We start from the raw sequence: 14,078 nt of genomic DNA, 5'->3' as shown, positions 1-14,078 counted from the left end.
AGAGATTATTTCCCTCTGGGCTCCGCGTTTTAAAATGTGACGGTGCTTCTGCATGATTTATAGAAAAGGGATGACATTCAAATTCTCCCTGGGTCCCAGCCACCACGTTGCATCTGTGTAATGGTTTCCCAATAGAGACAGATTCCTCTTCTGGCTGCCTGTCTCTCCTTTCCCTTTTCCCCCAGTATCAAGGGATCTTAAAAGCTTAGAAAGCTATAGCCATGCTGATTTTGTAATACACTTGAACTCTCCTTTTGCATTGTCCTGAGGGGGACTTGCTGTAATTTGGTTCTTGGAAATAATTTCTCCCCTCATAAAACACCCCTAATTGTAAACCTTCCAACGAGCTCCTTACATTAAGATGTCTTAAAGTTTTATTTTAGCAATCATAATAATAAACAACTCCAGTCTTTGCAGGGCTTTTCATCCCAAAGGCTTCCAGGGCACCTTCAACCACTGCACACAGGCTTTGTAAGGGGATGGATTCATCGCCTAGTGAAAACGCAGGTGTTCCTGGGGCCACAGCTGGCCCCATGCAGAAAATCTGTGTGGGAGAGGTACCGAGGGGATGGGATAACCCAGGCTCCACTGCTCGGCTGACACAGCTGCCCTGCTGTGGTGTCCAAACCTGGCAAAAGCAGGCATGCTTCACATCCTTCACTCCTCCGGTGCCAGCAAATTAAAGCCCGGATGGTGGTTACCAAGGGACATGCTGCCCTCCGGGTATTAATCCAGGCATTTGGTTAATTAATAATTAATGTTACTGATTGCACCGAGAGGCAACGGAGACGAGTTGCAATGTGGGAAATGGCAATTAAATCAAAGGAAAAAAAGTCATGATAGATGTGGTCAAATATTGTAAGTGGGCTGTCTGGGGAGGTTGTGGCATCTCCATCCTGGGGCCAAATCCTTGCATTCAGCCAGACAAAGCCCTGAGCATCCTGCTCTGACTGGGACGCGCCTGGTGCAGGGCATTGCAACAGAGACACCCCGTGATCCCAACCTAAATCTTCTTATCCCTAATCTGGGGCAATAACTTAAAGCGGTGCTGGTTTAAATGCCCACATCAGCCTCTGGAGGAGAAGGGAGCACCGGGATTTGAGCAGCAAACATTCCCAAATGTGGGGGTTCCCAAATGTGGGGGTTCCCAAAAGTGGGGATTCCCAAATGCGGGGGTTCCCAAATGTGGGGGTTCCCAAATTTGGGGCTTCCCTCCCGCCCACCCCACAGTCCCTAGGTTAGAGCACTGCAGGGCTGTTAACTCCCAGCAACCGGCTGTGTGTTATCCATATCAGTCTGGACCCGCTCCAGCCCCTCGGTATCAGCAATGGAGAGCATTACCCGAGGCTGGATTCAATACAGCGTGCTTCAGACATCGTCAGCACCCGGTGCAGCCACCTCCCTTATCCTGTACGCAGCTCGGCTGTGGAGCCATCCCAGAAAGCTCTCGGCGGCAGCCGATCGGCGTCACGCTGTCCCGCTTGGGTTGCAGTCCCCATCGCTTCCAGATGTTCCCCCGTCGCACTGCAGCCTCTCCAGCTGTCGCCTCCTCATTACGCATGTGTGCACTGGATCGCACCTTCCTGCTTACGTCTGTCCCAAAATTCATCTCTCTGGCTGCAGCCCCACGGATAACTCTTTTGGAGAAAAAATTATTCCCCCGTCCCCTAGGGTTTGTGCATCCTGTGTGGGGAATGACAACTAGGAAAGCCAACAAGGAAAGACTTTGAGCAAACTCCCCAGCTGGCCTCTTTCCAGCCAGCACCGGGAGCTCGGGAGTTTTATTCAGGCATGGTAGCCTGCAGTCCTGGATCCTAAAGCCCTGCTATAACAAACCACTGCGAGAGTAAAGGCTTCAGGGTCTAGGACCAGCGAGTGTGGGGCTGGATATGGCGGATATCACCACGGTCTTTGTTGGCATCACGGTATTTTATATTCAGATCCATTACAATCTGACAATGCTTTTTAACCCCCTGTTCTTGCTGGCATCTGATTGTCTCGTGACACCGATCCCAAAGGAATCCTCACCTGGATCCAGGCTGTGTCTGGACTTAAACACAGACCACTCGGGGGGTTATTCTGATTTTTACAGCCCTCGGGTACCGCTGAGAAACAATCCCTGTGGCTGCAAAGTGCTTTTTAACAAACAGTAGCTCTGAACTGTCAAGGCACCATTTTAATCATTCTGTAGGGCAGGGAGACCTGGGGCAAAACAGCACAGAAATCTGTAGATCGAACAAAAACCCCGTAACCCATCAACCTTGGTCCAAGATCTAGCAAGTTCCAGCTCTGCTGTACAGCAGCTTCTGAACCACAGTGACCAGCACCAAAAAATACATTGAAAAAATGTGCTGCCATAGCTGGAAGCTAGCAAATGTGGAGGGCAGAAAGCAAGTGATGTGAAGATGAACCAGAGAACAACTTTTTGTTTAAGGTTTTACCCCACGCAGTGTAAATAATGATCAAGTCATTTATGACTTGTTAGTCCAGTACGTGCAAAATCCCATAAACTTTTCAACTGATATCATTTCACGGTGTCAGGAATGCCATTATTCTCATCAGCAGCAGCTGCACACACACCACTGCTTAACCAAAATGGGGAAAAGAAAAAGGAAAACTTCCCCCCAACCCCCCCCCCCAAAAAAAAAAAAAAAAGAAAGAAAAAAAAAGTAATGAAAAGAAAGTTAACTATGGAACTTTGGAAAAAAAATAGTAGTTGGGCATCAGCCAGAAAGCTTTCTGCTTAGACCTGGGTAAGGCTTCCTAAGGGAAGCATTATACTTTTGATGCAGAGGCTCAGGTCTCTATTTTTAGAGCACATCACAGTCGATGAGTTTAGTACTTTCACATTTGAACCAACAGTCTATTAATTTTTTTCCAGAACTTCTCTAACACCCCATGGTAGTTTGTTCGCTTTATAATAATTGCATGAATTGCCATCAGTTCCATGGCTGTCGCTGTGCTGGTTTCACCCTGAATAACCTCAAGGATTTGGCAAGTGGGACTTAACAATTCCACATCGTGCTCCAGTTGTGTGACCTTCTCGTTTTCATTTTGGTCCTTCCCCATACCCTTCTTCTTCAGTGTGGTGTTGGGCATCATTCCCTGCACTCAGGGGGCTGTGTGTGTAGGAGCAAAGTGGGCTGGAAGAGCAGAGTGGTGGGAACATCATGGGGCATTACGAAGCCAAATGCAGGGTCTTGAACCCAGGGAGGAGCAACCCCATGTACCAGCACAGGATGGGTATCGACCTGCTGGAAAGCAGCTGACCTAGGAGAAACCCACCAGTTGTTAGGAAAATGTTGTCACCAAGAGGGTTGTCACACACAGAACCCAGGCCCAGGGAATCTGTGTGATGTCCATCCTCATGGACATGCAGAACACGTAAAGGACAAAGCCATCCAAACGCATCCTCGCTCTGAGCTGGAGGCTGGATTCGAAGACCACCAGGGGGCCACTCTAGCCAGAATTACTCCGATTCTCCAGTTCATACCCTTTCACCAAGCTACATTTTGCTAAAACATGCCTGAGTCATTCAAAGCATCACGTCCAAGCCACCAAATCACGTGCGTGTAACCCGTTCTTAACGGAGCACACCAGCATTGCTGCTCTTACAGCAGCTGGGGGCTTGGTGGGAAGATGTGAGCGCAGGTGAGCAACTTGACCCATCACAAAGGGACCGTGTCTTCATCAGGGGCTGGAAGGCACCTCTGGACGTGGCGTCGGATCGAGCCAAGGTAGGCGACATCACGCAAGGCACCACTGGGCACCTTGAGCAAAGCCTTGGTGCAGCAGAGTTTGTAACAAACGCTGCACTCACCGACCCAGAGGGAAGGGCTCTGGGCATGGAGCACACAGGTCACTAATGGGAAAGTTAGGGAACTTCTGGAGGATCTGTGCAGCTTCAAAGTTGCACACGTTAATGCATACCGTGAGCGCTCAACAAAGAAAATATTTTCAGGGGCTTTTCCACCAAGCAAACTGAAGCTGAAATTACAGAAATTGGTGTCAGACACATTCACTAGAAACAGTTTGGCTTTTGTTACTTGATTTTCCAAGGGCGGGGAAATAATTTATTTTTGTCCTTTTAAAGACTCTTTCCCCTCTGCCTTTGTCCACAAGAAAACCCCCACAAACCACAGCGTGATAGCAACAAACCGGTACAAGGGCTGACCAGAGGACTGCGGTCGGCTCTCCTTCAGTGTCAATTTTTAAACTGGAGATTTGGAGAATTTCTTAGAAAAGATGCTGTGTTTTAAACGGATTAATTTTGGAAAGTCCAGTGGCCAATTATACCGGGTCAGCTGACCGGACAGCAAAGGTTTATTTTGGTTTGCAAACAAGTGGTGTCATGGTGACACAAGGAGAGGAGCTGGAGTATGAAATGGGGCAGCATGGGGGCACCCGGCAGCCAGACATGGCCTCGGGCTGACAGCAGCCTCAGGAGGAGAGAAGAAGACAACAAGCAGGGAACGGAGCTTGTGAGTGCAGAGCAAGGACCTGGGTGTAAATAAATATGGGCTGGGGAAAATCAGGCATGGGATCTGATGAGCAAAGTCAGGTGAATGTGGGGAGGGGATGCTTGTAGCATTTTAGCTGGAAGATGGAGGATTTGCAATGCCCATGTAAACATTTTGTAATTTCATACCAGACACGGAACTTCAGGTGTGGGGTGGGAGAGAAGAGCAGTGAGGGGAGAAGAGCAGTGAGTGGTGTGATCCAGGATGATGCCCTGCTCTGTGGCACCCTCTTCCAGGTGGGGTCCTCCTATTCCATCCCATCCTTTCCCATCCTATCCCATTCTGCCCTGTCCCATCCCATCCTCTTCATCCCATTCCCGCCATCCCATTCCATCCCATCCCATCCCATCCCCGCCATCCCATCCCATCCCATCCCTGCCATCCCATCCCATCCTGCCCCATCCCACCCTGTCCCGTCCCATTGCATCCTGCCCCATCCTATCCCATCCCATACCACCCCATCCCATTCTGCCCCATCCCATCCCACCCCACCCTATCCTGTCCCCATCCCTACCCATCCCGTTCCAGCCATCCCATTCCATCCCATCCCATCCCATCCCATCCCATCCCATCCCATCCCATCCCATCCCATCCCATCCCATCCCATTCCTGACATCCCATCCCGTCCCGTCCCGTCCCGTCCCATCCCTCCCCGCCGGCAGCGCCGAGCCCGCTCCGGTCCGGCCGCGCCACCTAGCGAGCGGCCACCGCCGGCCCCCCCCGGGTGGCCCCGGCACGGCCACCCCGGCACAAGCCCCGGCTCCAGCCGGGTGGGCTCAGCGGGGTCTCTTGGGGGGAGGGAAGTGAGCGCAGTCCCGGGGTGTGGGGGGGGTTTCTGCAAAAGGCAGGTGATGCAGCCCCTCCAGCAGCCCGTGCTATCGATTAATCCCAAACCGTGTTTTTAAAGAGTTTATCTCGCTCCCTTGAAGGCCCCAAGATCCCCCACATGATCCTGCCCAGCTGGCCTATACGGCACGCCAAAGGTTTCGGTCACTGCAGCATCATGCATATAAAAGGTACCCGGGTTTTTGTGCTAATTCTTCCTCCCCATCACTTATTCCAAAGGTTTTTTTTTGGCCTGTCATCCGTTAATTCTTGAGTTTGCACGTCCAACTCCCAGCTAGCTCATTTTCAGAGTGGGCACAAAGGATTTTCTAGGGAAAAGGGTGCCCCAAGGGGTTTAGGTACACCTCAAACCAAATCATATTGAGTCACTGCGGGACCACAGCGTTATTTTTATTACAGAATTTGGATGCGTAACTCTGGTCACAGAAGGCAGGTCTAAAAATACGGCTGTGTGCGCCTTCCCTCTCAATGCCACTCTTGATTTTGAAGGCTAAGCCTCAGAGCAGATTTTTTTTCCCTGAAATTTTGTGGCTGGTGAAAAATGCAGCTCCCTGTGCCGGGAGCGCCCGGGATTCAAAGGGAAGGGTGAAAAAATTCAGCCACCACCAGGGCGCACGTTTGTGGCAGAGGAAGGTGAGCGTGGAGCCCAATGAAGGCTGCTGCTGAACTGACACGGACCAAGAAAACATCTAGTGAAATGTGAATTTAAAAGATTAATGGTAACTGTACTTCAGCTCTGCTTCCACCATCACAAAGCAAGGTACCGGGAAACTAAAGTGCAACAAGGACCCTATAAATCTCCCCTACTTAGTCCTGCAAGTTGAGTAAGGGATGGAGAAAACAGAAAGGTTGGGGTACAGGGAGGAGGGAGAAGAAGAACATGCTGATTTGCTTACTTCTTTAGGGTATATTAAGTCTGGGGGAAAAAAAATATATATATATTTTCAAGTCTGAAGTAAGCTGCAGAGATTCCCAGTTTTTCTGTGTAACAGGCTGTTAATTCCAATAATAATAATAATAATAATAATCCAAAGGTCAATTTACTATTAATAATAAAATATAAAAATTATAATATAAAAATATAAATTGAAAAAACGTAATATGAATATAATAATTTAATAATAATTTAATAATACTCCAAAGGCCAATTTATTATTATTATTATTATTATTATTTGTTCATCTTCAGCTTTTTTCAGAAGCTCTCCTTCGGGCAGGCTCTGAAGCCCTCTCCCGGCAGAGGGTCCAAAACCATGGTTAGAAACCAGGTCGAGGGAACTTTGCTTGCTCTCGCCCTGGAGCGAGGACAAAAGGCAGGGGGAGGGAGAATGCACAGCCGCTCCCTGCACGCACAGGAGGCTTTGACATCTTGAACCGCTGGCTGCAGCCTTCACTGGGACATAAATCAGGCCGTTCATGAAGGGCTCTGCTCTGCCAACGCACATAAAGAGAAATACTAGACGGAAAGAGGCAAATCTGAATCAGATCCATCTCTTGCATGGCAAAAAATCCTTTACGCCAGTTAGATGAGAGAAACTGATGTTTGAAAACCACAGAAGGTTTGGCAAGTGTAAAATTGTACATGCTAATGAGCCCCCAAAGAATTTTTGACCTGTGAAGGATATTTAACTACTGAGAAAGATTTATATCCAATAATACACAAAAATGGAAGCGAGCACAGAGTACAGGGAATTAGAAACATACTACAAACATCCTCCTGTTCACATCGGACTTGAGAAATAATTCAGGAAAATACCAGAAACACTTTTCAATGTAGAAGCAGTGAGAAAAGTAAGATTCCTGAGCCAGAGAAACTACTTAGTATGGGCTGTCACTGCTTGCATGAAGTGTTTACAAGCCTTATCACTACAAAACGCTGCAATAGGTCCTTACGAAGACACGTAGCTCTGGAGAACTCGCTATCTGCCTAGTCAAAGACAAAAAACGTTTTATGTAACTGTGACACGAGAGCCATGCGATGTGTTACTGGGAGAACAGGCATCGGCATCGGATACTCCTATATTAGCTGTAAGACCTGAATTTGATCAAGTCAGAAGTTTTTCCAAGCAGTTTTCTGCATACCTGCATTAGCAGGCTGATGTAAGAGAAGCTGCTTAGCACTGGAGTTATAGCAACATCTCTATTATCTATTATTTCTAATTAGTGAAGTGACTTATCATCCCCTTTGCGTACATTTGTGGGCAATTATCATCTGTAATAATGGGTAATGATCACCTGCTGCAAGGGAAGCACAAGGAAAACTCCTGAGAGTGATCAAACACCAGCAGAGGCTGCCCCAAGGGTCACGGTCTCCATCCTTGGGGATGCTCAGACCCATACAGGCAGGGTGCTGGGAGCCCAGCCCTGATCAGGAGCTGCACCACAGTGCTCCCATCCAGCCCCAGCTCTCCCAAGGCTTGGATTTGGCCCATGCCTGGCACCTACAATGACAAACAGAGCGGCCAGGCTCTCCGCCTGGGCAGGGGTATGGCTGTTTTGTTTTCCTACTCCATGAAAGCAAGAGTTAAAAAAACCACACCCTTTTTCCTTTAGATTGTAATAACTAGACTCAGTTGCTCTAAATCTTTATTACCTGCTTAGATGAGTGTTATTTCTTTCATATAACCAATTATTATCTCAGTAAATCAAAAATGGATGTAGCAGTGTTGGGCACTCAGGACATAATGATGATCAAGCACACTTGTCAGCGCGGGCATTGAGTTTGCAAACTCAAAGCCATAATTTCCCTGCTAGTCTGCTTTACCACACGGCTGCACAACAGTCCTATTCACCCTAAATAAGCCTGTCATTAAAGGAAATTTTAAAGCAAAAGCTTAAAAAGTAGCAAAACTTGTTCCTTTTCAGCCATTATTTGATATATGGCATTTGGCTTTAAGTGGAGAAGCAAAAATCCGCAACCAAACTCAGCTTATTGATTAAGCTATTTTAAAAGCATTTCAAGACAGGAAGTTGTTTTCAGCCATCTGTTGGAGTACTTTGACACTAGAAAGTAGATCCACATGTTTGCATGTTCCCAAATCCTATCTGAAAGAAGCCAGGGGGCTGGCTGCAACGCCGGCCCCTGCAACAGGACCTCTGAATCTTCTGGGCCTGGATCATCCCTGCTCTGCATTTCTTAGTCCTGAGCACAGCTGAGCCAAGACGAGCACTGACACTTCCGAGAATAATTCCAATACAATTTATGCTCGAGATGGCTCAATTATTTCCAAGGGACCACATGTGCACTGGAACACCTTGCTGACTTGGGCTCTGCTTTCCCACCCAGGCTGCCAAAGCTCCAGGGAGAGAGGTAACAATAAATCACAAACAGCTCTCTAATGAAAAAAGCATTTTGTGGGATGTGCTCAAGGCTTAGAAGTCTGCTGTACACTGAAGTGAGCTCTGTAAAGAACATTAAGCTAACAGTGGAATATATATGTATATATAAGTATGTATATATATAGGCACACACACCACCTGTTATGTCCTCTTCCACCCTGAACATCTTAGTTTCAATACTCAGCCCATCACCAACAATCTCACCTGAATACTAATCAATTAACACTACACAAAGAAAAGCAACAGAAAATAAAGTAATGGACAGATCAGGTTTCAAAATGATACATTTATTAAAACTAAAAGGACACAAGCTCCAATTAACTTAAAAAAAATTTATATTGCATTATGGCAAACACAGGACCAGTATGCTCAGAGCACAGACAAGTAATTTTTTAACTTAAATTTGTAACATGGACTGAAATTCTTAAACTCAAAACTTTGAATACATACCAAGAACAGAACGTGGGATTTTTCTTTTAATTAAATATACCCAATAATTTCATATAAACAATTTAAAAGGATTTAAATACATGCTGAAGTAGCTGAAGATTAAATGATTAGCAAGATATGTAGATACAAAGTTCAAGAGTTACTTCGGAGTTGTATAAAAGATGCAACTTTTTCCCCCAGACAAAGCCTATAGTGCAATGAACTGTCTTGTCAAGAGAATTCTCTACCCGCATGCATTCCTGCTGACAAATCACCTATTAAGTTAGCTTTTTGGTACTTAACTTGCAGGCAGGTTTACTCATATATTATGCAATCAGTGATGAAAATCTCAGTAAAAACCATCTTTTGAAATAACAAATTGGAAACAAATTTGTCAGTAAAACAGGTCTTATAACTGTTTTGAAGGGGGAAGAAGAAACGACATCCTACTTTTTTTTTTTTTTTTAAACACTCACCTCAATAGTTTATTGTCAAAATCTTATTTTAGATGGATCTGAAACAACCCCAACAACGGCTTTACTGCTTGATTACCCAACTCTGAGCGTAGAGGCTTTGCCTGTGTAAGTCACAAGGTCACCCAAATCCCACGCGTCCTTTTAATTATTTAAACAAATATTTACATCTCCTGATTAAATATTCACTCAGGAATAAGTTCTGACCGGTTACTGTACACCTGGAAGTCATCCTTTCTCTGAAAGTACTGTGGCTTCTGGTTTTGGTCAACATGAGAGACAACAAAGCATGTTATCTGGAGCTAGTCTACAAGCCACCGATCTGCTCGTGTTGTCTGAATCACCTGTAGAGTTGTTCGTGAAGGTTTGAAACCGAGTAAACGTCAATCACTGAGGGCTTCTCAATCTTTCTGAGCTTGCAGAACATGTTAAAAGTCCAGCTGTCATGGGCTTCCCTACTTTTGACATCAGAATAAAGAGATTTCCCGCAGAAATGCCTCGCTACTGATGTGTATGTCACTTAAACTCTTTAGGTAACAGGGGAAAACTGACATTTGTGACTGAGAGTCATACGTTTAAGTGTTTTTTATGTAAACCATTAAAATTTCATCATATACAATGATGAAATTTCAAACCAGTCTAAAAGCTGAAAGTCTTCAATAACCATACCACAATTATCTCAATTGGAACATTCTTAATAAAAAAAGAATCGTCTACTTTTGGCTCCCGTCTTACTTAATCCATAGACAATTTATGTGAACAGTGAACACAATCCAAGAACAGCAGCAATGTGTCTTAAACTCCTGAACACTACAATCAGATAACGTACTGTCAGGAGAATTAAAGATGTATAAAACTTCAATCCGTAAAGCTTTGAAAACAGCTTTTTCTGCTACTTCCCTGTTTTAAACTTGTATGCATTCGAGTCCTCATCATGTTGAGGCTTTTGCTATCGCACGAAAGCTAGCAGACCATTTTAGTCCTAATAACTTCATCGCATTTCAGGAATGTTAAGTAAGACTGCTAAACGCTGTTCTCAAACTGAAGATATGCTATTGCAAAATTTAGGGTACATAAAAGCCCATTCATTCTAATTGTTATTTATACAATGTAAAATTAGTTTTAAAATTTTATTTTTTTGTCAAGTTACTCTTGCTTTTTCACCTAAGACAAGTTTGGGCCTAAAAAAGCATCCAGCGAAGTCCTATCTTCAAAATTTACAAACTAACTTTCATGCTGAAATCTCCAAGTAAGTCTCGATTTACAAGAGAATAACCCCCTCATTTATGGGTATGTTAATTGCAAAGTCCATACTGATTTGAAATTTCAGCTTTGTCACAACAATTTTACACTTAAGATATAATTACAGCAATTCTCAGGAGGAACAGTCACGTTACCTACTGTAAAAGCAGCTTTCTTCTCAAACTGTACAGAATATTAACTTAATATTTAAACTAAACACTGACCCTTTTTCTAGAATTATTTGTATTGTACATCCTACTGTACACCTTGCTTTGGAAACAACTAAATACAATGGTCCATTATGCAAGCCATGAGACTGTCCAAACTTTTTTGTTCCACTAAGTTGAAATGAATTTTTACAAATAATTTAGCCAATCTAGATAAATACTGAACATAGAATTATGCTGAAATACATTTGGGAGTCAACATTTTCTATAAAAATATGCAACTACTACTAAAAGCATTAATACTACTAACTGCCCACCTCAATATTGCTGTGTACAGAGACATAAGATGTGCTCTTCATAATGTACACAAAATCAAGAGTATCTTGTGATACCGGGTGAAAAATGAGGAAAAAAAATAACCCTGCTGGTTCAAGTCATACTTCTTGTATTTCATCAGAAATTTTAAGAAACAAGGGAAATTTCAGGTTACCAGGAAATATGAACATCCTACAGTTGGTATTTTATTTTTGAAACTTAAAAATCTACTACTCTGGACAGACATTAATAAGTAAACCTTGACTTACTGTCAGTATTTAATAACACAAAGACAGCAATCAATTAATTAGGAAGCCGATGTAATCAAAACACTGCCAATATCAGACATCACTTGCTGACTGCACAGTAAGCAAGGCCATGAGATGAAAGTATTTAAGTACTTCGAATGTACCTGGTTAGTGATTTATACCTGAGATGACAATTGAGAGGTAACAGAACTAGTTATGGTAAGTAATTGCCAGATGAATAACAACCAACACACCTTCGTAACTGCTTTTTTAAAAAAATATTTGCAAAAAGATCACAACTGACATTTTTCCCTTACAGTTAATTTCATTTTGCTGTTTAGACAAACACTTTATCTCATTTTACTCTGTGACAGATTGTGTTCTGAAACTATTCAAAAGGCTCCTGTGATTCTAATGCTTTCTTTAGTAATTCATGGAAGTTTGAGTAGAAGTGACATCTACTCCCTAGTCTTAAGAAATTTAAGGCACCCATAAGAAGCAAACTTCATGGGAAGTTTCAGTTCTAGGGAAAAATAAATCTGATTTTCCCTTCAACAGGAAAAAAATCATGAATCCATACAAGTGATTAGAATGTCACATTCTCTGTCAGTGAGGCAACAACTTAGTGATATTTAGTTTATGTAAGGCTCAACCTAATGAGCTACTACTGAAGCCACAGAATCTTCACCAACAGGTTACCAAAAAATGTGGTATTGTGACTGAAGGGAAAGCTTGTATTAAATTCTGAAAAAGCCAGAAGGTAGAAGCAAAGCAAGGTTGGGCTCCATGTAACGATGAAAGGAAATAAATGAAAAACATCTTTCCATGATCAATACACTTAATTTATACAGCAGACTTGCAAGTTTAATGGATCACTGTACCACAACAATGAGTGCAAATACATGATTTCGTGGGCAGGAACACTGCTGAAGAAGCATATTTTGTTTTCATCTGTATGGAATGACAGTAAATCATTTCTCTGATGAACGGAAATTTCATTCCATACGTCAGAAAACGTATCTACGATTTATTACTAGAATCGGCTTAAAACACTTTCCATAATCACAAAAGCTCAAGTAATATGTAGCCATTAGACACAAAGATATACACAGTTTTGGTTACAACTGGGCTTTGCTTCAGATTCTGAAGCTTAATTCTTTATTTCTGCAGCTTCTTTATCATGCTTTTCCTTTGCTTTCTCTTTTTCTTCCAGTTTTTCTTCTTTTTGAAGCAGTGCCATAATCTCAGCGACCTGGCTGGTGCCAATATCAATATCTTCTTTGTCAATCAATTCTACTACCTACATGAACATTGAATGAAATTTAAAACAGTATTTAATTTTTACACTTTGCAGACACTTTTGGATCTTAATTTTTGTTAAGAAAAAAGCAGCCAGTTCTCTCATATTCACGAACGGTGTTTTGTTGTGTGTTTTTTTTTCCTGCATGAAATAAGTATAAACTACAATCGGTGCCTAAGACATACCTGCAAATTTTAAAGCAAGTGATATAAAACTTTTGGTCTCAGCACATGAAGAGTCATATTTTAGAACACTAGTAAGACAAACCCACTTGTATGTTTCAACAGAAAGCTCAGATTCAGTATCTAATACTTCTGAAATAGTATTTAGATAGTATTTGTATTATAGGCTTCATTTTGTTGAGGAGACTTGTACTAAATAGAACGGCATAAATTTACAAAAAAGAGTAGGGGGAGGGTAGGTCTTTTGGAGAGCAAAACAAAAAAAATAGTTCAGAAGGCACTTCCAAATGAAAAAAATAGTTTAGCATGCACTTCCGAATTCCTTTATACAGCTTTTTGTACAAATGTGTTCATGACACAGCTCCCCAAGTTCTTAAAACTGTTCAGCATTATATGCAGAATTCAGTAAGTTCATTTCCCCTGTGTTGCTAAATGTTACTCAATGCAACAGCTGTTCAGAGCAACAGTGAAGAGAAAAAATGTGTTTCAAAAAGCTGATACTGTATTTTTTAGCTGGCCACAGTGTTCTATCTTTAAAGAGGATTTCTGTACTGGGTAGGAAAATTACTTGCAAGGAAGTAAGTTTCAGGACATCTCTAAGTTTACCAAGCAGAAAAGAAACAGGAAAATGAAGGATTTGAAATACAGGGGGAACCTGAGAAAGTTCTGCAAAACGAGAAAACAGGACAAAGTGGGTAAAAAAGGGGTGTCTAAAAGCACAGTATCACATAGGGAACACAATACCCACTAAGTAGAAAATGCCTCTGAAAAGCACTGAGACATTACTTTAAAAGGAGCAGAAAGGAAGCAGAAAGAGACAGAAAGGTCAAGTTATCAGAGGCCACTATTTCTACAGCCAGATAGACCCTGTCAGTTTTAAGAGCTGACCTCACTGACAAAGTCAGCCACTTACAGTGCACCTAAAGTAAAACTGATGGTCTGAAGTCTTTCAAGCACAGAAAATATAGATCACAATGAAATTTAAGTATACAAGTAGGAAGAATATGTCAAGACTTCG

At 43.0% G+C, this 14,078-nt stretch overlaps 1 protein-coding gene across 1 annotated transcript in view; it reads right to left on the bottom strand.

Moving 5' to 3' along the window:
• Positions 1–8,970: 8,970 nt before the first annotated feature.
• The window catches only part of LETM1 (leucine zipper and EF-hand containing transmembrane protein 1), a 30,498-nt gene continuing 25,390 nt past the window's right edge, over positions 8,971–14,078 (bottom strand). Inside the window, exon 14 of the mRNA XM_040556041.1 lies at positions 8,971–12,878. Within this exon, the coding sequence (XP_040411975.1) occupies positions 12,729–12,878 (150 nt within the window). The 3' untranslated portion in view covers positions 8,971–12,728. The remainder of the gene's footprint in view (positions 12,879–14,078) is intronic.

Source organism: Cygnus olor, chromosome 4, assembly GCF_009769625.2.
Source record: "Cygnus olor isolate bCygOlo1 chromosome 4, bCygOlo1.pri.v2, whole genome shotgun sequence".
NCBI classification, from domain to species: domain Eukaryota; kingdom Metazoa; phylum Chordata; class Aves; order Anseriformes; family Anatidae; genus Cygnus; species Cygnus olor.
Note: the sequence above shows the minus strand (reverse complement) of the source record. Positions and strands in the feature narration are given on the sequence as shown.